This window comes from Sesamum indicum, linkage group LG4, assembly GCF_026168435.1.
Source record: "Sesamum indicum cultivar Baizhima isolate 11 linkage group LG4, ASM2616843v1, whole genome shotgun sequence".
Classification (NCBI taxonomy): domain Eukaryota; kingdom Viridiplantae; phylum Streptophyta; class Magnoliopsida; order Lamiales; family Pedaliaceae; genus Sesamum; species Sesamum indicum.
In genome coordinates this window covers 18,245,603-18,267,351 of record NC_142660.1, presented here as the reverse complement: position 1 = coordinate 18,267,351, position 21,749 = coordinate 18,245,603, and the positions used below count along the sequence as shown (strand labels likewise).

Genomic DNA, 21,749 nt, shown 5'->3' with positions numbered 1-21,749 from the left:
AAATATTGTATATAGCAAGACTGTCATTAAAATATGATATATATAGCATTATGTAATTTAGAATTTACAAAAAGATTATTGGATTTATAAATTTTCGTGCATAGCACGGAGTTCATGCTAGTGCCAACAAATAAGAAAACGTCCAAGCTTTTCATAAAAGTTCAATAAATCAACGCGTTGAGTGAAGAACATGGAAAATTTTATTATGTGATGATAATTTCAACACGTGGACACTAAGAAAGGACTAATTTGAACTATTTATAAACCTAAGAGACTAAAGTGAGAAAATAAAATTTAAATTAACCATTTTGCCCTCCATAAAATCTATTTCCAGGCCATTTTTCACAGAAAAATGGTTTGAGGGACCAATCTGAAACAAAAATTAAATTTTAAGAATGCTAAAGTCAAAAAATGAACTTGAGGGACTAAATTGATTCTAAATGAAAACTTAAGGGGCTAAGTATAACATTTACCCTAAAAAACTTCATGTCAATATTCCTCTAATTGATGCACTTTTGCAGATATTATGCTACACACAATTCTTGAAGGTGGTGATTTCAAACAATAGAAAGTGGGAAGGAGGTGAAACAACGAAGCTTGATGAAAAATGTTCGGTGATTCTCCAAAACAAGCTACCACTCAAGCTCAAGGATCCAGAGAATTTTTCTATTCCTTGTACCGTAGGAAATATTGATTTTCATAAAGTTCTATGTGATCTAGGTGTTAACATTAATTTGATACCATATTCTATTTTTGAAAAACTTGAAATACATGAGCTTACTCCCACACTATTCATCACAACACCTAATCATCGTCCACATCATCTATTCTACACATCACCGTCGAAAGATTGAACAACATTTTAGTTTTGTTTGGTTAATTTATTTAGTTTCGAAGAAAAAAACTTTTTTAAATTCATTATCTTTAACGTACTTAAGATGATAATAAATATTCCGGGTCAATATTCCATAAAATATAGCTCCATGATACAATAATTTAAAAAGAAGGTAAAAAATTTTCGATCTATATAATCACCTTTATTAATTAATAAGAAGCATGTGTTCTTTATTGCTTATAATACAGGTGCCTGTATTCTGGCCTAAACATGCCTATACAACTTTATATCTATAATGACAAGAAAAACTCATTCCCACACAACTAATCCTCGTCCGGACATGCCTCCAGAAACTGTGTAATTATGAGGCGTTCGTTGGTCGAAAGATCAGGGTCGTCGCCTATTAATCTTGTCCAAATTGCAGCACTGATGCTGCTAGGGTCATCGTCGATAACCTGCATGGAAATGGACAACCAAAGCTAGCTGTGAAAAACTGGGGTAAATCTTCCATTGTCGTTACCAATTTAAGGACGCTCTGGTTATGATAGGGTTGTGCAGTAGAGCTACCGGACCGGTGATTACGAACCTAAAAGCTTGAGAAGCCAATGATAGAATTGTTTGAAGAAAGAACAAATATATTCGTTGTCAAATAATAGAAAAGAGTCATCACATTCTTTGAAAGACACTGTATATTTTCATTTTGCCTTTAAAAATATCGTCTTCCAAGAGAAGGCGCAACATAGTAAATGCACCTCGCGTGAAAGGATAATTCCACAACCATCCCTGAAGTTTGGACATATTACAAAAGAACACCTCAACTTGAAAAATTACACAATCAATACCTCCGCGCATGTTTCCATTGGTCAAATCCTTGAGATAAAAGAAAATTGCAGGGGGTCTAGTGTAATTTTTCAAAGTAAAGAGGCTTTTTCATAATATGCCTAAAATACAGGGAATGTCACGGTAATTCTTCTTAATACAAATAGGAACGAGAAAATATTAAGGGAAGATGTACCTTTACGTAGTTGTTGACATGGCCATCTTTGTTCGGACCCGTGATGAGTTCGTATTCATTGCAGACCCATTTGCCGTCCACAATGTACTTGTACTCATACTGTCCTTCCTGTACAAGAACAAGAGGTAGCAATTATAAATCTCCAGTTCACGTTGGTAGAAGAAACATAGTCTTGAAGAATCTAACTCGAAAGTTAGGCCACCAAACAACCCTTCTCAGAGATGCATACGAGTCCGATCAATTCAAATAAGACAAAATTACATATTTGAAGTCATTTGAGGGTATTAGCAGATAAAATCGTTATGTAATAAACAATATCAAACAAACAGAAAAAAGACATTGTGATCATAAAATGATTTCAACTTGTTTGTGGGCTTTTCGGAAGTAAACTATGTTGCATGATGTGGTTCTCCAAACCTGAAACGAGGATAAATACACTTACCGGCAATTCTCGGTGAAGAAACCAAAATCCTTGATCTTTGTCATATGACAAAGGTATTCTCTGTTAAGAATTTACAGGGCACATGATTTAGCAAATACAATACTCAAAAGGCGCCTGAAAATAACTAACGTGGAAATTACGAAGTTAAAGCATTCCAAGCATACATAAAGTTGTTGTCTGCATTGAAGGATTTAAAACTAAGGATGTCAAATCCTTTAACCTTGTTTGGGTAGCTACATGTTGCAAAGCATTTTAAATCCTTGAACTCGTATTTTGAACTATATTTTAAGGCATTGTAATGAATTTCAATCCCTACAGTATGCAGTCATTTGAAATCTTTTTTCCAGATCCTTTCATCCAAATGTAGCATAAGGGTTTCTTTTCTTTTTTTACGTATCTCAAACACAAAATCTAGGGGCTTCATCCTAGACATAGCTCTAAATCTTCAGTCATTACAAAATGCACATTGTCCCAAGTGAAAAGATCAGCCAACTTATCATTTCCCAACAGCAAAAAATTGATATATCTATCAAGTAGGGTAAAAATCAGGAAATATCAACTCTCAGAGTTTCCAGGATCAACATTGGAAAACCAGGTTTCTCGACTATCCAGATTCGAGAGAAGATTATTACCTGACCCCATCCGACGTCCAGTCCAGAAATTTCTACTGTAGAACAATCAACACCTCGCCATTTGAATGTCACAGGTTTCTTCTTAAGGCCTGTAAGCTTTAAAAAGAAGGAAACTTCATCAAAGAATTACAAAGAGGTTTAGTACTTTCCAGATGCTTTTGCAAATGTTAAAACACCAAACAGATGCTTAAGGTTAGCACGGTAGTCCCGAGTGTGATATCACAGGTAAATCATGAACAAACAGTGCCTAGTTGCATTAGGAGAAGAAGGAAATAGAGCAGGCAAGGAGAAGCTACAAGAGCTATCATGCTAAATTTCACTTGCCGTTGTTAAAACAAAACCACTTGTTTCTTCTTTGAACAGTAGTAGAATACCATTAGTGGACGAGAGAAACGAGTACTCACAATATCAGCAGTTGCGCTTTTTATAGCATCTAACTTTGGAAAGCATGACCGCTTGCTCTGCAAACAGACAGAATAAAGATAAGTTTGTGTTTTTAGAGTGTTTTATATGTTTGGTTTTGTATTTTTTACTTGTGTAAGATAAATAAAGATACATTGAACTGTCAATAGACATTGGCAAACATTCATTTATTGTCTTTCGGATAGTAACAAATTGGAAACAAAGACGCCTGAGATAGTTATTGATCTTGAAAAAATCCGTTGGACATAACAAGAAACTTATCGCTTGTAAGAATAAGGAATTGTAAGCGCAGTTAATGAAGTTAGAGAACTTAACTATGCAAAAACCAAAAATTTAGGAGGTAGAAGTGAACAAAATGCTTTGCTAGAAAACAGAAAATGTAACATCAACTAAAGTAGACGGAAACAGCATAAGAAAGAATTACCATGAGCAGTTTATGTGCTTCGCTGAGCTTATAGCCTTGAACCCAAAACATGTATGCAAGCTACAATTTGGAACACCACTTAGTTACATTCTTGCTGTAAAAGTTGTACCGCAACATATATTAAGCAATACACTTAAACACCAAAGTATTCTCTACATGATTACGATCTCTTAAGGCTCTTACATGCCGTTATCCTGTCAAGATTTGGTCATAAAAACAACTCAACATTATCATTCTCATGGATTAAAAGTTCAAATTACTCCATATCGATCATCAACAAGTTGCATTTTGGATTGGTTATCATTGTATATGCACATATGTACATATATATATATATATATGGATATACTGTTGTTGAGGTTTAGTAAATAGATAAGTAAAATATAATAGTACATAATCAATTTTTGCCATGAAAAATTAGATAAAATGTATTTATGTTGAAATTTATAATATATGTATCAAATCATACTTAAGTTGTATGTATTTATACTCGGCAACATGAATACATAGTTTGATGTTAAATTCTTTACTTCTTTTAAATAATTTATGCACATAGGAGAAGCCTTTTGATTTAAATGTAACTCCAGCACAGTTCATGCATGAACAGAAATTATCAATCCAGTGTGCAATGGCCTTTACGGCAGAATGTGTTCTATACCAAATAGAGAAAAAAGATCACATGAAAGAAAATTCAATAAATAAGGAAAAGAGAACAAGAAAATCTAAAGGTTTGAAATGCATACTGCAGTTGCTGGAGCTCTTCCAAGACCGGCGGTGCAATGTATATAGGTCACACCTCCATTCCGGTTAATGGCCTTGTACAGTTTACTTACCACTGCCGGAAGCCGCATTCTCAGATCAAATGCATCAAAATCCCTGCTTCAGAAATACATTAATGCTACATTTGGTAGGAAGGATATGGATGAAGAATTTGCAGAAAAGCAGTAGCTGAAAAATCTCTGTCACCAACCTAATTTCGGCTCGGAGGTGTTGAATGTCGCCAGAGCTGTTGGCATATTGTCGAATGGCAGCAATATCAACCCCAAAATATCTAAAGAACTGTGTTTAAGGACCAAAACAAAGTTCATTGCATTCTCCACCCCATGAGCCTACCAGGTACATAGCAGAATAGCTGGCTGAAAAATCAATGGATTCAAGCAGATTTAAATGAAAACAAGTTATTAAAACCAAAGTATTTGGATACTCAAGATCTGAATCTTGTTGCAAGCAAAATATAGTTTTCACTCCAATATCACGAAGCTTGTCGACATCAGCCGGAGTCTGTCGCAAGTCCAAGTAAAAATTTAGTAGACAGTAAGAATATACAACTTTTCCTACATTAGGAATTTAGGATTGCGAATGCTTATCACCTGTAGGCATGAACCGACAATCAAGTCCGGAAGAATGAAGTTGTAGTTCATTCCAAGTTCATGCCGATATGTTAAGACTACGTCCAAGTACAATTAAAGAGGTACAGTCAGCCAAATCATGATTGTAAAAAGAACAATAAGCAAAAAGTCTCGAGAACATTTGTTAACACAACAATTGATAAGTAGGCTAAAGTGCATGATACAATTATAGATACTACGCCACCTTCGAAGCACCAATATCTCACGAAATACATCCTGTTAAAAAACCTATTGGTAGATAAATGATGCACGTACCCGCTCCCATAGCTACCGTCATGTCTTGACTGTATGTTTCAGATTTCTCTTCCGCTTTGGAAGTCTCATTTTCCGTACTGGGAGCAGAGCCCGGTACTGCCTAAAAATTTATTCGCCAAGAAAAAAAGAAAAACATTCAGCCAGGTAAACATTTCCAGGACGGAAAAAGCACAGCAGCATCTCACTATAACAAAAGATCTTCTAAGATGCAAACTAAGAACTAGAAATAGATATATCGTAATCCAGTAATCTTCTAAGCCGACCAAAACTCAATCGAAGTCGATAAAAGCAAGGGAAAAAGCAAGAGAAAAACAAAAAAGGAAAGGAAAGGATGCTATCATTTCAAGTCAAAACAGAACTATTCAGCTAAAAAAGTGAAACACTTTCAAACTAATTGAGTACGGAACAAAGCAGATTTCAGATGTGCTTACAAACAGGAAAAAAAAAAGAGGCAAAAAAGATTCAATCAAACACATCATTTTCCAATACTCCTGGAACTTACTCAAACCAAACACACCTCACCAAAGAACAGAAAAACGAAAATCAATGAACACAGAATCCAACCATATCATTTCCACAAAGGAGCAAATCCCACAAAGTAAAATCACTCACAAAAAGTTCCATTTCCGCAAAATGCCACAGATCTTACCTTAGCAACAACGATGCGGGTTTGAGGTAAATCATTGCCTTTTACCATTCCCTGAATCAAAACGATCAGAAAAGAAACATTACAGGTAAATCACACGCATCAGCATTAACTGTTTTTTTTTTTCAACAAGATCGGCATTGACCGTTACAACAACAGAAAAGAATTCCCCCTTTTTTACCAATAAAGTTACAGCGCATGGAAGCTTTCCAGACTGGCTTTTCAAGCTCTGCAGAGGCAAAGCCGAGGATCTGGCAAGAAAATGAAAACCCACCAAAAGATAATAATATACAATCTACTCAGAGAAGAAATAGATAGCACCCAGTAATGTTTACGAAATAATTATGAATAAAAAAAGAAAAAACAAAAAACCTCGGAAGATTCTGAAGGCAATTCATCTGGAACAGAGGGTGCAGGGCGCTCAGTGGAGCAAAAAATCCAAGATTTGCTGATATCTCACTCGTGAGTTCAGTTTGTGATGGTACGAGATATTTTTGATCTTATTTATATTGCCTGTCACGTGTTGCTGAAATCAACATGATTTAGTTCGAAATTTTTATTCTTATTATGGATTGGAGATCATTTTATAAAGAGCGTTCTCGTTTTATCATCGCAGGAAAAAAGGAAGAAAAAAATGTTTGTTTATATGATTTTTCTTATCTCATCTCATCCGTGAAATATTTTTCTGATTTTGATGCAAGCGACATTCGATCGGTGTTCTTTTACGTGAGGTATTATTTATTTTAATTTTATATAAATTTTACAAATTTGTTTTAACAAAACGTATAACTCAAAAGAAAAATACTAGAGATTTATAAGTCGCTCAAACTTCTCGTCTGTAATCGATATGAAACGCATACTTACATCATTAGCCTCTAAATGAGAGGCTTGAGACGGACACAAGACCTCATTCCCACATACCATATCAAATAAATGCGGTTCGCGACTTGATCCGTATCTCATTATGCAAGGTACTGCCTCTCTCTAACTTCGTGTATGCCTCACGATTTTATCCTAATAAAAACATCTCGTTAAAAAAAGAAAGACTTGAAACTTATAAGTCATTCAAACTCCTTAATTGAATGATTACGTCAAATTGAATACATGATTGTCAACAAAAATTGTTTAAAAACATATTCATTACCTAATAAGAAAAAATATATCATATCAACTCTAAATATATATTTATTATTTAAGTTATTTTACATATTATATTAATTATTAGTATTATTATTGCACTTTATTTTACATCCAATCACAAAATCTAAGCCTAAAGTTTCTTGAATTCCAGAATGTATGGAATTGATGAAAAATATTGCAACAAATAGTATAAAGTAAAGAAATAAAGTTTTCAATTTTATATATTACTTTTAAATAGCAGTTGAGGTATAATGTTAAAATTATTATTTTAAATAATCGTAATCTCCCTTTATTCTAAATAGTGTTATTATTATTTTTGAATGTTTTAAAATAAAATTTTATTTCTTACGATACCAAAAAAAGATCCCACGATCTTCAAAATAATAACAAATAATATTATTTACTATCGTCATACAAAATTAATGTAAACGTCAAAATTCAACCACAATTAATAAATATTTACTATATTTTTAGCTGTGATCAATATATTTGTTGTAATATTTAACTATGATTAATATTTTAACATTACATGCAAAACTAGCGGAGTAAAGCATTTCGCAACTTCAACTTTACTATTACGGCAACGCCTTATTAGCAACAACACTAATTTTGACCCATTATTTTAACGAACAATAACGTAAAAGTAGGGGTCAAAACATACACATTTACATCGACACGTCTTGATATTAGATTAAAATTTACAAATACTCAACATATTTTATAGAATTATAGCTACACCCCCTGAGAAGTGTTACCGTAACATTTTTCAGGAAGTGCTTATGTAAGTTTTGCCCGTAAATGAGGTGTGCAGTTATAAATACAACTATAATATTAAGGGGTGTGACTGTAATTTATTTTGATCTAACCTCAGAGGATGTGAATATAATTTACTATAATTTTTAGTATATTTATTTAATAAAATAAATAACTGATCAAAGTTGATAAAAAAATAATTATTAATTTTAAAATGTGATTAAATAAAAACTTATTGAGAAATCCAATTGGTTAAATAATGGTCATTTTGTGAAAAAATAAATGTATCCCAAAGCATTTAAGTTCATACATATTTTATTAATCAAGATAGTTACTCTATAGATCGGGTTTGTTCTGACCTAAATTGAACGAAAACCTTTATTCTTGTAAGACCATGTTTGGTACTACAAATTCCTCATTACAGTGAAAAATAATGTATGAATCAATTAAAGTGTAAAAGAAATACTTAGACTGATATTTTAAAACCATTATCTTGAAAGGAGAATATTTGTTTGCAATAAGCAAATATATTAAATAAATTCAACAACTAAGCAAATTCCTCTTTACATAATTAAATAATATATTGCATGGATTAAAGTGGAGAATACTTATCACACAAACACACCTTTGCTTTGAGAGGGAGAGTTTTAATACTTAATTTTTTTAAAAAAGTGGGTAAATGATTGAAATGTAAAAGTTGGGAGTGCCCTAAATTAATAATTATAAGGAGAAAAAAGATGGAGATAAGTGTTTGGTAATTGAATTGGATAAGCTATCGGGTTACTGGACCACTGGTCTGATCGGTCAGACCGAATTTAAAAACTGATTAATTTGAAATATATTATATATATGTATATATATTTGTCACATATCAATACATTATAGATTAATTTATTAAACGCATTGGTTGTTAGATGTAGCTTATTATCTCACATTAAAAAAGCTTAAGCCAAATTTAAATACTTTAGACTATAAATATGAAAAGTTTAAGTCAGACTTATTATCTTATATTGAAAAAGCATAAGTCGAAATTTAAACACTTTAGACTATATATATATGAAAAGTTTAAGCGCAAGTTATTATCCCGTATTGAAAAAGCATAAATAAAAACTTAAACTCTTTAGACTATAATATTAAAAAGCTTAAGTTAAATTTATCATACCACATTGAAAAAATATTAAGCAAAATTTAAATATTTAAGACTATAAATATAAAAAAGCTTGAGTCAATAGTTCCTCATTGAAAAAGTAAAAGCCAAAACTTAAACACTTTAGATTATAAATATAGGAAAATTTAAGCAAAGATTATTATCCCATATCGAAAAAGTATAAGTCAAACTTAAATCATTTTGGCTATAAATATTGAAAAGCTTAAGCCCTAATAAATTATATTTAACTAGACAATGTTTTTTTATTCCAAAAATTGGTCATAATCTGTTTTTAATCGATTACCAGGTTATCAACTTTTACTGATTTTGGTTGGTTCTCACTGGTTTTGACCATATTGGTTTTGGAGGTATGAATCGACCCGACATATGGCCTGTTCCCGATTAAACCGGTCAGACTGATCGGTCCGATCCAATTCTAAAAATAGTGTTATTGGGATGAAAAATTTTGAAATATATAGAAATAGTTAGGACAAAAAGCCCATAAAAAATTCACATTACTTAAAGAAAAATAGCGTAAGTCGTAAATAATACATTCTCACCAACTTATAGCTTTTAGCTTATTTAAGCTTAAGTTAGTATAAGCATAAGTAAAAGTTGTATTTTTAAATACTTTTATTTAACTTAATTTAAGCTATAAATTAAAAAGTAGTTAATTTAAGTTTAATTAAAACAGCCACAATCAATTTCAACAACTCAGCAAATTCTCCTTTATAATAAACAATACGTGAATGCATTCTCAACCCACAAACAGTTGTTTTTTATTTGAAACTTTCTTCACTTTTTTTCTTTATTTGCTTGATAATATTCATTGGATGGATAAAAGAGTTATTGGCCCAAGTGTTTGTCTTTGTGTTAAAAGTTATATAATTTATAATAATTATACAACTCAAATCTTTATGTACTACATTGTAAGTCTAATATTAATTTTGGGCCAAACACCTTTATTGTTCAGGAGCACATGAATTAGTCTGAAAAGGCCCGGTCTAAGACCAACTCAATACTATTTATGATCGACTTTTGATCTTTAATAAGCTCAGTTGCCCGACACATGGACCAACTTAATTGAGGCCAAGTTTAGGACCAATCCAGAACGGTTGGGCCTTTTTTATTTTTATGAAATTCAGATATATTTTGAAAAATTATTTAAATTTATGATTTTTTTAAATAAATTAATTAATAAATTAAATCAAACAAAAATTTATAAATAGAAAAAAGAGTAGTTAAAGCTACATAACTTAAATAATAATTTGACTAACAAGCTTATAATAATAAACTTAGATAATAAAAAACTTAACATAAATAAAGAGTATTAATGAATTAATGTACTGAAAATATAAAAGTTTTAGAGTTTCAAAATTTTTAAAAACCTATTAGTATTGTTAACATAGAAAAATAAAATAAAAATTACATATCGTTCATTATTAAAAAACTAAAATAAATTACATCTCGGTGGTTTAGGATCATAGTTCCGTTGTGTATTACTGACAGATTTGGATTTGATCTTGTCATAGTTGGCTATTTGGAGAGGGTTTTGTTGAGAAGGAGAAAGTGGAGGATTGTCATGCTTATGTAGTGTAGCACATATATTCATTTATGCGGACAATATGTATATGAATGAAAAAGCCAAACATTGATTTGGTGTGATATTGATGATGTAGTCCAACGAAATTTATGGAAGCCTTTCAAGTTCCCATGACATAAAGGCACCCATTAAGCCCTCCTCCTTGAAAGCACCTTCATAAAAAGTCCTGCTCCGTATAAGGACGAAGTAAGCTCTTCTTTTTCTATGCATGCTTATGCTACTAACGTTCTTTGCAGGAATTCGAAAAAAAAAAGCTCATTTTTCAAACCTCGCCTCTAAAGACATCTACTCTAATAAGTGTCGAAATCTCCACTTATTAGAGTGGGGAACTATTGATGTGCATAAAAATAAGTTGGCTCAAAGAAGCCCAAGCGATCCAAAAAGGAGAAAGAAACGAGAGGCCAAAAGGACCTGATAGGCGGCCCTGACGAGTGTCCCTAAAAAACAATTGGCAAAGGGGGGAGGCCTAGGACATGGCCCAACTTTGATCATAACCAAAGCTCGCCAAAACATTCGGCTTAAAAGGCCCACACATGTGGCAGCCCACTCTCCCATGTGGCACCTCATTAGCTCAAAGGTCAACACGTACCCTGAAACCACATCAGCCCTAGCAAGAAGGACGTCCCTGACGGCTATGATTCCTTGCAAAAGAGGGAGTCCCCCTAAAGCCTTAGACTCCTTGGCGGCTAGAGCTCTCTAGGGGTTAAGAATCCTTGTTAATGAAGGATCTTCCTCAACTTGGAGTTAAGCATTCAAAACCACACCTAACAGAAGAAAAAGACAAATTATGGCTTATCCAAACAACCTTTATCGGTTTCTCCCTGAGAATGAAGGAAACATGTAGAAACCCATTGCAAAGGGACACCCCCCTATAAATACAAGTTTACTCCTCCATACGGGGGACACCTTCCTGACACATTTCTCACACTCTGAACGACCCTCACACCTCTCTTACTCTCTAAACCATCGCTCTCATTCTTTAAACATTCTCTAAGCACTCTACAAACACATTATCAAGTATTTTTACACTTTTCACCGACTTTATTCACCATATCTCAATTTTCAATCATACTTATTTACTATTTGGCTTTATTCAATTTCATTCCAATTCTGACTTGGGCGTCGAAGTGCTAACGCCTTTTTTGCAGATTCCCCCTTCAGGATTCGCTTCACTTCGGCCCAAGCTTCGAATGATAATCCATATCCATTGGATTTTTTGAAAGCATCAAATTTGAATATTAAAAAACTTTCATTGCCTACTTTTAAGGTAAACTAATTATGTGTATTTTTTAAGCCATATTTGATTAAAAATATAGATGTAATATATACTTATTTTATATTTTATCTTAATATTATTCGTATTGTATATTTTAATTTATGAAAAATTAAGAATATATATAATGAAAATATATTTGATATGTAACCATATTAGTGTAGTATCGTATTCTAATTGTTTTTATTTTTTGTATCATGGTGTCCGTGACCATTTATTATAGCTTAAACGCCATGAGTTCATTTTAGCTCAAGAATAAAGCCTTTGTTACAACATTAGCCCAAGTGGCAATGTTGCAGTAAATGTCCCATGCGGTGAGTCTTGAGCTTATATTAATCATAACATGCAACACAACTATAGTGTTTTAGGTAATCTATGGTGTTCACATTCCGAAATATTAATGAGTTTGGAGTTTATAAATGATTTTTTAGTTTAGTGCTTAAAATTGATATCTCGTTAATAAATTTAAAATTATGAGTTCAAACAATATTGGACATGTAAATGTTTGTCTCACTTTATGTAAATTTATCATAATTTATTTCATAGTTCTTAGTCATATTAATGTACTGATTGAACTAATATATTGTTCAGTTGCTCTTATGTAATCATGTAATTATCGCTTTTATAAAAAAACATGAAATAAACTGAGTTTGGCGCCTCCAAATTCACTACAACTTTGCATAAGTTCAACACAATCTAATTTCATGGTTGCTTGTCAGAATCCTTCATGACAGCAAGACAATACAAAGAACAAAGAAAGTTGAACAACAAATCTGACCACTAAATAAATATGAGGGGAAGAAGAAATTCTAGTATCAGTACAAAAATTTCACTTGGAAAATACATAAACCTTATTTTCTGCCAGAGAACAGAGCTAAAATAAGGTTCAGTGCATCGGAATCACTCTCTTCTTGTTCCTTCCTGCACTTGTAGAGAATGAAGTTGGATTGACCAGAAAATTAGAGGTCCACAGGCTCCCACACATTTTGGTCAGATTTTAAATCCCCCAGAATAGTTTCAATGTCAGGTGTTAAGGATGGATCTTTTGCAACTGGAAAGTTCCAGAATGAATCGGAATTCTCAAAGAATATGTAAAACGCAACGATTGATGCCAAAAACAGCCCCAAGAGTAGCAAATAGATTTGCCATTCTGCAAGCGTAAGCAAAAGAGAGTAGATCAAATGTTAGTTGAGATTCAATAAACAGAAAAGGGCGGGGGGGGAGGGTTGAGAGATGGATAAAGAGACCTTTCCAATCAGCAGGAACAGTGAGCTTCGTCACCATTATTCCCCATTCCTTAGAAGTAGTAAGTACTACCCTACAAAGTCAAAAAAGGACCAGAGAGATTAAATGTAGAACGAGCCTCCAACGCGAAAGTTCTGTTTCTGGTAAGTCCGCAGAGGAGAGTACTTCATGAATATACTAATTACCATGCATAGTTACTATCATGCTTACGATCATAAGTTGAAACCGGAAAACATGGCCGTTGTAATATAGCATACAGGATAGAAACTCTCTTTTCTAAATAACAATGCTCCTCCTCTGCTAAACTTTCATGAAAATTTTTCAATTTACCTATCACTAGGACAAAATTCCAAGGATGTAATATCAGAACCCAAGTGTAGCCTCTTACTCCAGTGGCGGACCTCCATCTTTTTCACTTCTACAACACATATATCTCCATCCTTGCTCCCCCTAAGATAATGACAAATTTTTATTAAAAATTTGAGTGAAGAAAAGGATTACTAAAACATGCCAATTTAGAAACAATCCCCCAAAAGTCTCCACTCATTGTCCCCACTTATATGCTAACGGTATTATTAGTTATTATTTATATCACCTGGTGCCCTCTCACAAAGATAGAGCTTTTTTTCCTTAAAGCATGTAAGAAAGTCTTTGCATGATGAGAAAGAACGACCTGTTCTTGTTTACCGGTCATGGTCAAACTAACTCCAGCCAACTGCTGATATTGCTATTCTTTTACTCATAATCTGGTCAAACAGCATGCTATTTGAAGAGAACATGAAAAGAGAAAAGGAAGTTTTGCAGATAACCTCGGTGGAACCTTACTTCAAAACAAGCTAATGTCTGTTTCTTTCCTACCTCTTATCATGGATTAATACAGCATATCAAGCAATTAACCATAACCCTTTTTTCCCCTACCAGGCAGTTATTTCATTAACTTGGAAAAATAAATAATAATTCAAAAGATATGATTCCCCTGCCAACTATAGGCAGCAGATCATCTAGAGAAAAAAACAAGTGACAGCGATCAAAGGAACTTAAAACTTCAAGATAGGCTAAGATAGAAATGATTTTCAGAAATTGTACACCAAATCAAGGCTTTTACACTAGAAATTTTCACCAGAATTTATGAAGTCCGCCTGTACACATAATTAACCTTTTGAAATAGTTCTCTTTGTTGTTAAAGGAAGGCACTTCTAGATAAACAATTTTAAGAAAAGGTAAATTAGAGGTATGTCTTCCAGAGTAAAATACTGGGCCAGAAAGAGGGGAAAAAAAAAGGAGATGTAGAAAGTGGCTTACAAAGCAAGATATTTTCCATCCAAACTAATAGACATCATTGAAGCTGGCTTTCTAAGTAACCTCTTGTGCCCAATTTTTTTCCATGTGCTTATATCCCAGACGACTGTAAGTGGTTTATTTCCTGTGCAGACACAAGCACTCTTCAAGACCAGCTGTCCAACCTTTCAACTGAGGAGAATCACATAGATGACTACATTCTCAATGAAGCAAATGTAACATACCTCTTTGAACTGAGCAAAACAAAAATGGTTTTGTCCCATCTTTAGAAAATCGGCAAAGTTCAATCTTCTCATCCTGCAACATGAGAGCAAAGAAGTCACAGATTAAATTAAAACCCCAAGTATGAGTGAAAACACGATAGTGCAGAGCAGAAGGATAAAGATATTTACGGAGTTCCGTGTCAAGGTTGCAACTGGAGAACCATCATTTGTATTCCATACTCTTGCTGAGCCATCAGTCGACGTTGAAGCTAAAAATTCCGAGTCTAAGCTGCAAGAGCAATATCAAGCCCCAAATTGTTAATTTCCATGTGTGAAGTTCTTAATTGGTATATGATAATCCAATATTTCAGTAAAAATGGACAAAAAAAGGAGTAAAAAGAAAAAAAAAAGAGAACCAAAAAGGATGCTACTTGCTTTTTATTGATGTCCAGCACTTGACAAGCACACATAGAAGTAATGGTTGTAACAGTAAATATCATAAATTATTCATAAAAAACCCCTCCCACTTTTATCAAGGTAAGTATGAATCATTTAAGGACTCAATTCATTCCTCCTTGTCATCATAGATTTTAGCATTATAGATTAGTTGGCTAGTAGCTGACGATGTTATGACAAATAGAAAGTATCCAAAATTACGTAATGGCAGCATAGTATCAAATAAAATTGCAGATTAAAAAAGTCAAAGCGCTATCCATCCAGAATCTAAAGAGATATGCTTTCGGAAGGATTGAGGATGGTAGAGAAAAGACAATTTGTAGGTTGATTATGAGGCCAATTTCCCCATGGAGTGCAGAGCAGTAGCTCTCAGAAATAGTTCCCTCTCATCAACACAGCTTCTCCTTCTTCTGTTTACTTGTCTCCCACAAGAGCTTATCAGATTTTTATATTTTTTTTGCAAAGACCATTATTCTTTCTGTACTTTGAAATTCTATGCACTCAAGGAAAAGCATATGAGAAATGTGTTGCAGCAATGGAAATCGCATAATTTTAGCGGCAAAAGCTCATCCTCCTAAACAGATTTCAAATCGGCCATCACACAGTCAGTATGTCATGAAGGCACTATGAGACCATGACTGAAAGCGATATCACTCAATACACGACAGTGTGTAGCTGCCTTTGATGATTAGAAGTTGGTCGTGAAATAAAACTTGCACGGATATGCATGTGCAGGCTTGACATTCAGCCCATTACGCCAAAACTTGAAGGGTCTCAACCTATTTCATATTGGGCCACTACCTATGTCGAGCAATAAATTCTATAGAGTGCTTGTGAACTAAGCAGTTCTTTATAGGCGGAAACCCAAGCACCTATCAGAACAGAAGGCAGCATAAGAGTTCAATTTCTTTTGCTTCAGGAGTGGAAGTTAAACAATCGATCCAGGCCCTAAAGCAACTTCATAACTAACAAACCCAGATGCTAAATCATTTGGGTTAAGCAGAGGATCATGTGCAGTGTATAATACACACACAAAATCCAAACAGTCACAAATAGGTTAAACAACTTAAACATGCTGAAAAACAAATGAAATATCTTATTGAAGCTCATTCTTACCTGAAATCCATGTCTCGAAACGACTTGTGAACTCTTGGTTCCTCTAAAATGATACGCATGTTTGGCCACTCAAATATTCTAAGAAATCCATCCTGAATACAATATTACGATGATATTTCTGAATAATTGCAAGTGCGCAGATTCATAAGCAATAAATATTATAAGAAAGCTTACAACTCCACCAGTAGCAAATCTCGTTCCATCAACACTAAAAGCTAAACATTTTTGCAGGCCAATTCCCTGAAGTAGAAGTTGTTCTTTTGCAACAAGTTTTATTCTGTCTTCCCGACCATACAACTCGAACAATCTGCAAGCAGTATGAAATATTATACACGAATAATTGTATAAAGCTAGGACAAAGGTATCAGTTAGTGAACTGAAGTCAACAGGACTGCATCTTGTAATTTTACGTTTATACCACCATCCCATCTGGAGAAAGAAAACAAACTACACAAGATATCGAGTACTACTAAGATGTATGATAGGGTAACATGATCTATAATTTTACAGCTAATATTAATGTTTGTTTATTATTTTTAAAAGGAAGAATCAACCAAAAAGAACAGAAACCCTCCTATAAATGAGATAATGAGGCCCAAAAACTAAACTTATAAATTCATTCAGAAACCTGATAAACCAACAGTCTTAGGACATAGGAGTTTCAACCATTACCTCAATCCAATCCACTTTCTCCAAGGCCCCAACTTATGCTTAGTTTAAAGTATAATTCCCGACTAGCAAAAACTAAAGGAATGAGAGGCCAAAATCAGAATCTACGCTTGTGTACTCTTACTCCAGATTCAGCAGTACAAAGTTGGGTTTTGAAAACGAATTCATGTTTTTCACATTTCTATTCCATCAAACAAACATAAGTTTCACTTATTTCTTTTTCTCCAAGAAAGTGGAATTCTAGCCTACTGCAAAAGAGTCATTATTCAATTTAAACCACTTACACCAAGACAATATAGGGTCTCTCAAGTGCTATTCACAATTTGGTCCAAGTGATTGATTTAATTATTTTATCAAAAGACAAAGTAGAGAAACCATTTAACTCTACTGATTTAGATACTAAGACAATGACGGCTCTTATATAGCTTTTCAGTTGTTATGTGTTTGAGATAAAATTCTTCTAGAGATCTGAGCATTGAATCTGAACATGTTAAATATGAGATAAAGGTATAACAATTACAATTAATATATATGTAATGGTGCTTGATAAGAGATAATCACATTTGGCGTGACATGTCTGTTTTTTCTAAAAGGAGATAAAATGAAACGAGGATATTGTGAGGGACTTTCCTCCCAAACCCAGGAACAAACAGTACTTTCAAGAAAAAAGTTGACAAGTAATCACTAATAAGGTTCATAATCACGGGATTAGATGCTTTATGATTGTATCAACAATTTTCTATTTAAAAGGAAAAAACCCAAAATACTGACTTGCAATCACCAGTACTTGTGGAACAAACAAATTCGTCTCCACTTGGATGCACCGCAATGATTACCGGATTAACCCCTTCTTCAAAATCATACTTCGCCTGCAATAAATATACATACAACAACGAGCAAGGCGTTGGTAACCTCTCCTCCTTCCATCATTACAAAATATACTATTAGTTTAAAAAAAAACTGAAGATTATTCTACTCCCCAAAAATTCCAAAACCCAATATTCAACAAAAACAGCACAGAACAACCTTCAGAAACACTACCCAAATTACTACAACGCTCAAAACACAAGCACTCCATCAAGGGAACAGAAGTACTATTTCCACCACTTGTAACGAGAAATTACTACAATAAATAAACAGGCAAATTAACCTAACCTTGGGAGAGGCAGAGAGACAAGTGGTGATAGGATCGTAGGAGAAGATCTCGAGAGAAGACGGCCTCGATTTTCCGACCACCACCAAATGCTCGTTCTCCGGGCGCCGTATCCATGTAGCACAAGTCACTGTCCCCTGTCCCGGAGCATCGCCACCGTCCATTTCTCTCCCCCAATTCGCAAACAGGGTTTGGGATTTTGAGGCAAACAATATACAGAGTTTCGAGAGATTGCAAATTCGTTCGTTAATGGAAGTTGAAACTGGAAACGGCGTCTGCGGAACTTTTCATATATATGCGCTCGGGTAATAATCAGCTGCGCAGCCCATCCATGTTCCTGAGATGTACCCAATTTGAAAGTTTTTAACCCGCTTTCATCATTGAATAGTATTTGCAAAGTTTCATATTTTCAAGTGTTTGCGTAGCAAAAGTTGAAACGTTGTGAAAGTTTGAACTGTTAGACAAAAAAAGTGAAAAGAAAAAAAAATAAGATTGAAGTATTTGAGAAATTAAATTAATATTAAGAGATAATTATATATAACTTTTTTGTGATTTGAAAATTTATATTTCATATTTGTGATATTTATTTTTATTTAATAAATAAATTTTTCGTTAGTTAAAATTCACTGAATTTATCGAATGAAAATCTATATTTACCCCCAAATGACTTATCACTGATCTATTTCAAGTTAAATTCTGATCAAATTACCCTTATATATTTTTATATGCTAATCCATGTGATGAGGTATATATATATCTCTTTACACTTTATAAGGGTATTTTGGTCAAAAAAATTTACTTGACCTGCAATAAATGAGTAATAAGTTAATCAGGGGTATATATGAATTTTATCTAAGTTTTTTGATAATTTAGCAAATTCAATTTAATTTTGATTAATAGAATGATCTGTTTGTTGTAGATGTAATTTCACAAATTAAATGGGGTATACGTGTAATTATATCAAATGTCAAGAGAGGACAGTGCAATTATACCTAATAGTTACCATTTTATCAACAAGTTATAGAAGTTGGTAATAATTGCTTATAATTTTTTATTTAGATCAACTGAAATTAAGCAATTTAAAAGCATAACTTAAAGTTTTCTTTAAAAAAATATATATTTTTAACTTTTTTTTCAGCAAAAAGTAGAAAATAAACACGTTTCGGCTTTTTATAGAAAATAAGTCAAATTGAGTATCTAAAATTTGCGATTTTTATCTTTGAACTATTAAAGTTAAGCTTAATCTAAATCAAACATTGTAAGTATTTCGTTATTAATTTTTACAATATATATATACAGTAATCATATTACAGCTAAAAGAACAATATTTTTTCACAAAGACCTCCTGAAAATGGTCAGAATCTGCTTCGATTCACCTCCAAAAAAGAGCTTCAAACAACAATAAAAATACTGAAAGAGATAGGATGTTTGCTTAAGCGGGAAGTCCGAAAAGCTAGGTTGATTAGCAAAAAACTCGAAAAGAGCCTTAGGACTGCTAATGGAAGGTGTCGGCCCCGACCCAAACGCACGACGCCAAATCAAGAGGTGACCCTCGGGTGAGAGGCACAAACGCCTAAGCCCCTAACATTTTAATTCCAGAAGTGGACATTTTAATCAAAATGAAACCATGGACAAAAAATCTCCAAGTGGTAATTAAAAGAAAACAAAAATACAATACAAGTATGGGAATGTTAATTAGCCGGAGGTAAGGTACAACCCTTGTGCAGCACAAAGTGATGATTGCAAGTTGCCAACGGGAAGTGGGTGCTGTAGAGGATATTTCCCCGTGTGGACAATGTTTGCAAGTGGGAACATGTACGGCAAGAACAATGAGTGTGTGGGACCCACTTGAAAAGGTCAAAGGTTTATCGACTTTGACTAAACCCAATGTTGGGAAAGAATATTCTCTTATTATTCCAATTCTTTGGAAAAAAAAAAATAATAAAAATAATTTTAAAAATATATATATATAAATAAATAAAAAATTGGTATACTCGTCGTGACAAGAGATAATCCAAAAAATAAATATATATATATAGATAAATCAACTTTTAGGACAATAATTATTTGTTATTTTGTTTCGGGACGATATCCAATCTATATCTTTATGTTTTTATTTTGTATAGATTACAACGAATTTTTTTAAAATTTATCATAATTATAAATATATATTATTATTTAAAAATTTTACGATTATTCTTTGAAATTATAAATACTCTAATAACTACCCCTTACTAGAAGGGAGTATTTGATAGGGTATTTATAATTTTTCAAACAATGAGAAAGTATTTATAATTATGATAAATTTTAGAAGAGCATATTGTACTATTATTTTTAATTTTTAGTTTTAAGTAAAAAAAATATTTTTAATTTTAGTTATTATTAATATATTATTAAAACATATTTATAATAATAACTTTTTGACGATAACTATTTGTCTTTTTTCTTTTGGGAGATATCTCCTCTATGAGATAAAGATATATATAAATATTTTTAAATTATATAAATTATTCTTAAGATATATTCGTACGTGAGATAAAAATATAACGACGGTAATTAATGTCCTATGTGAAAAATTTTAGGTGAAATGATAAAACAACACAAGAAACTTTTTTTACTATTACCTATATTTTAATGATTATGAATTAAACGTCATAATAAATAATTATTATTAATTATAATTAAATAAAATCGAGAAAAAAAACTTAACTAATCTATCCTAACAAAATTATTTGTCATTACTCTTAATTATGACAAACGTGACCATTGCACAAATAACGGTCAATAGTCATTGTGGAACCTTAAATTATATAAATAATGATGCTACATCAATAATGGGAATTTGATGTTATTAACTAATTATATATTTTTTTGTAGAATCATATATGAAAATATTATACATAGATTTTATATGATTTAAAAAATAATATTTAAAAAAATGAACGTTTTAGGCCCGCTCTGATGATCACCACGTGGATCTGTTTTCGTGGCTTCACACGCATCTATTTAGCTTTCTAGCCTAGCTCGCGAAGTCTAGCCTGCTTCCATAAAGAAGGATGCCCTGCCAATAGTCCTATTCAGGAGAACAATAGCTTTCAAAGAAGTTCATATGAGTTATGAGCTAGATGTTCCCTTTTGAGTTATTGAGTTGTAAAGCAGAAACTCCGAATTACAATGGCAGCGATTGATTTCCTATTAGGAAAGCAGGAGCGGTTGGCTGCTAAGGGGATTGTAGCTAGTAGTATTAATCCTTGTTTTAGTGTCTTCTACGAATGACTTGATTCTGTCCAAACTAGGAAGGTATGTAGGCAAGCTCGACAAGAGCCCCAGTCTATATGCTTATCTTACATAGGAAACGAGAAAGCAGAAAATATATATATATATATATATATATATGTATGAAGTTTGCTTCTATTTAATAAATAAGTTTCATGTGTTAGTCAAAATTCATAAAATTTGATGATATTAACAAAAAAATTCAGATAAAAATTTCAGATTTATTCCTAATGGATTTATTACTAATTTATTGTAAGTTAAAAAAATCTTTTTATAACCAAATTATTCTTATATATTTTTTAGTGCTAATAATTGTGAGTAGGTATATTTTCATC

At 32.7% G+C, this 21,749-nt stretch overlaps 2 protein-coding genes across 3 annotated transcripts; both read right to left on the bottom strand.

Moving 5' to 3' along the window:
• Window positions 1-1,015: 1,015 nt before the first annotated feature.
• On the bottom strand, window positions 1,016-6,620 carry SEX4 (dual specificity protein phosphatase (DsPTP1) family protein). The gene is made up of 14 exons (XM_011096176.3): window positions 6,454-6,620; window positions 6,263-6,332; window positions 6,085-6,135; window positions 5,436-5,535; window positions 5,142-5,218; window positions 4,976-5,052; window positions 4,742-4,822; window positions 4,515-4,647; window positions 3,772-3,831; window positions 3,329-3,385; window positions 2,925-3,020; window positions 2,293-2,352; window positions 1,851-1,958; window positions 1,016-1,290 (listed from the first exon to the last, which is right to left on the bottom strand). Exons 1-14 carry the CDS (start codon window positions 6,477-6,479, stop codon window positions 1,159-1,161), a joined length of 1,128 nt encoding a protein of 375 aa, XP_011094478.1. The 5' UTR covers window positions 6,480-6,620; the 3' UTR covers window positions 1,016-1,158.
• A 6,026-nt stretch (window positions 6,621-12,646) lies between these two features.
• On the bottom strand, window positions 12,647-18,417 carry PHF1 (phosphate transporter traffic facilitator1). 2 transcript variants are annotated; one of them, XM_088880168.1, is made up of 10 exons: window positions 18,141-18,414; window positions 17,757-17,854; window positions 16,491-16,623; window positions 16,317-16,408; window positions 14,934-15,033; window positions 14,766-14,838; window positions 14,545-14,665; window positions 13,573-13,692; window positions 13,245-13,315; window positions 12,647-13,147 (listed from the first exon to the last, which is right to left on the bottom strand). In XM_088880168.1, the coding sequence occupies exons 1-10, from the start codon at window positions 18,300-18,302 to the stop codon at window positions 12,957-12,959; spliced, it is 1,161 nt and encodes a 386-aa protein (XP_088736294.1). In that variant the 5' UTR covers window positions 18,303-18,414; the 3' UTR covers window positions 12,647-12,956. The 2 variants fall into 2 exon arrangements, with proteins under 2 accessions (XP_088736294.1, XP_088736293.1); XM_088880167.1 differs by lacking the exon at window positions 13,573-13,692 and having other exon boundaries at window positions 18,141-18,417.
• Between the last annotated feature and the right edge of the window lie 3,332 nt (window positions 18,418-21,749).

Coding starts and splice junctions, on each gene's coding strand:
- PHF1 (XM_088880168.1), bottom strand. CDS start 18,302: ATGGACGGTGGCGATGCTCCGGGACAGGGGACAGTGACTTGTGCTACA. Junction 16,409..16,490: donor GATTTGCTACTGGTGGAGTT/GTAAGCTTTCTT, acceptor TATTGTATTCAG/GATGGATTTCTTAGAATATT. Junction 13,693..14,544: donor GATGGAAAATATCTTGCTTT/GTAAGCCACTTT, acceptor TCATTATCTTAG/GGGGAGCAAGGATGGAGATA.
- SEX4 (XM_011096176.3), bottom strand. CDS start 6,479: ATGAATTGCCTTCAGAATCTTCCGAG. Junction 5,053..5,141: donor TTGTCGGTTCATGCCTACAG/GTGATAAGCATT, acceptor GACTTGCGACAG/ACTCCGGCTGATGTCGACAA. Junction 4,823..4,975: donor CAACAAGATTCAGATCTTGA/GTATCCAAATAC, acceptor ACAGTTCTTTAG/ATATTTTGGGGTTGATATTG.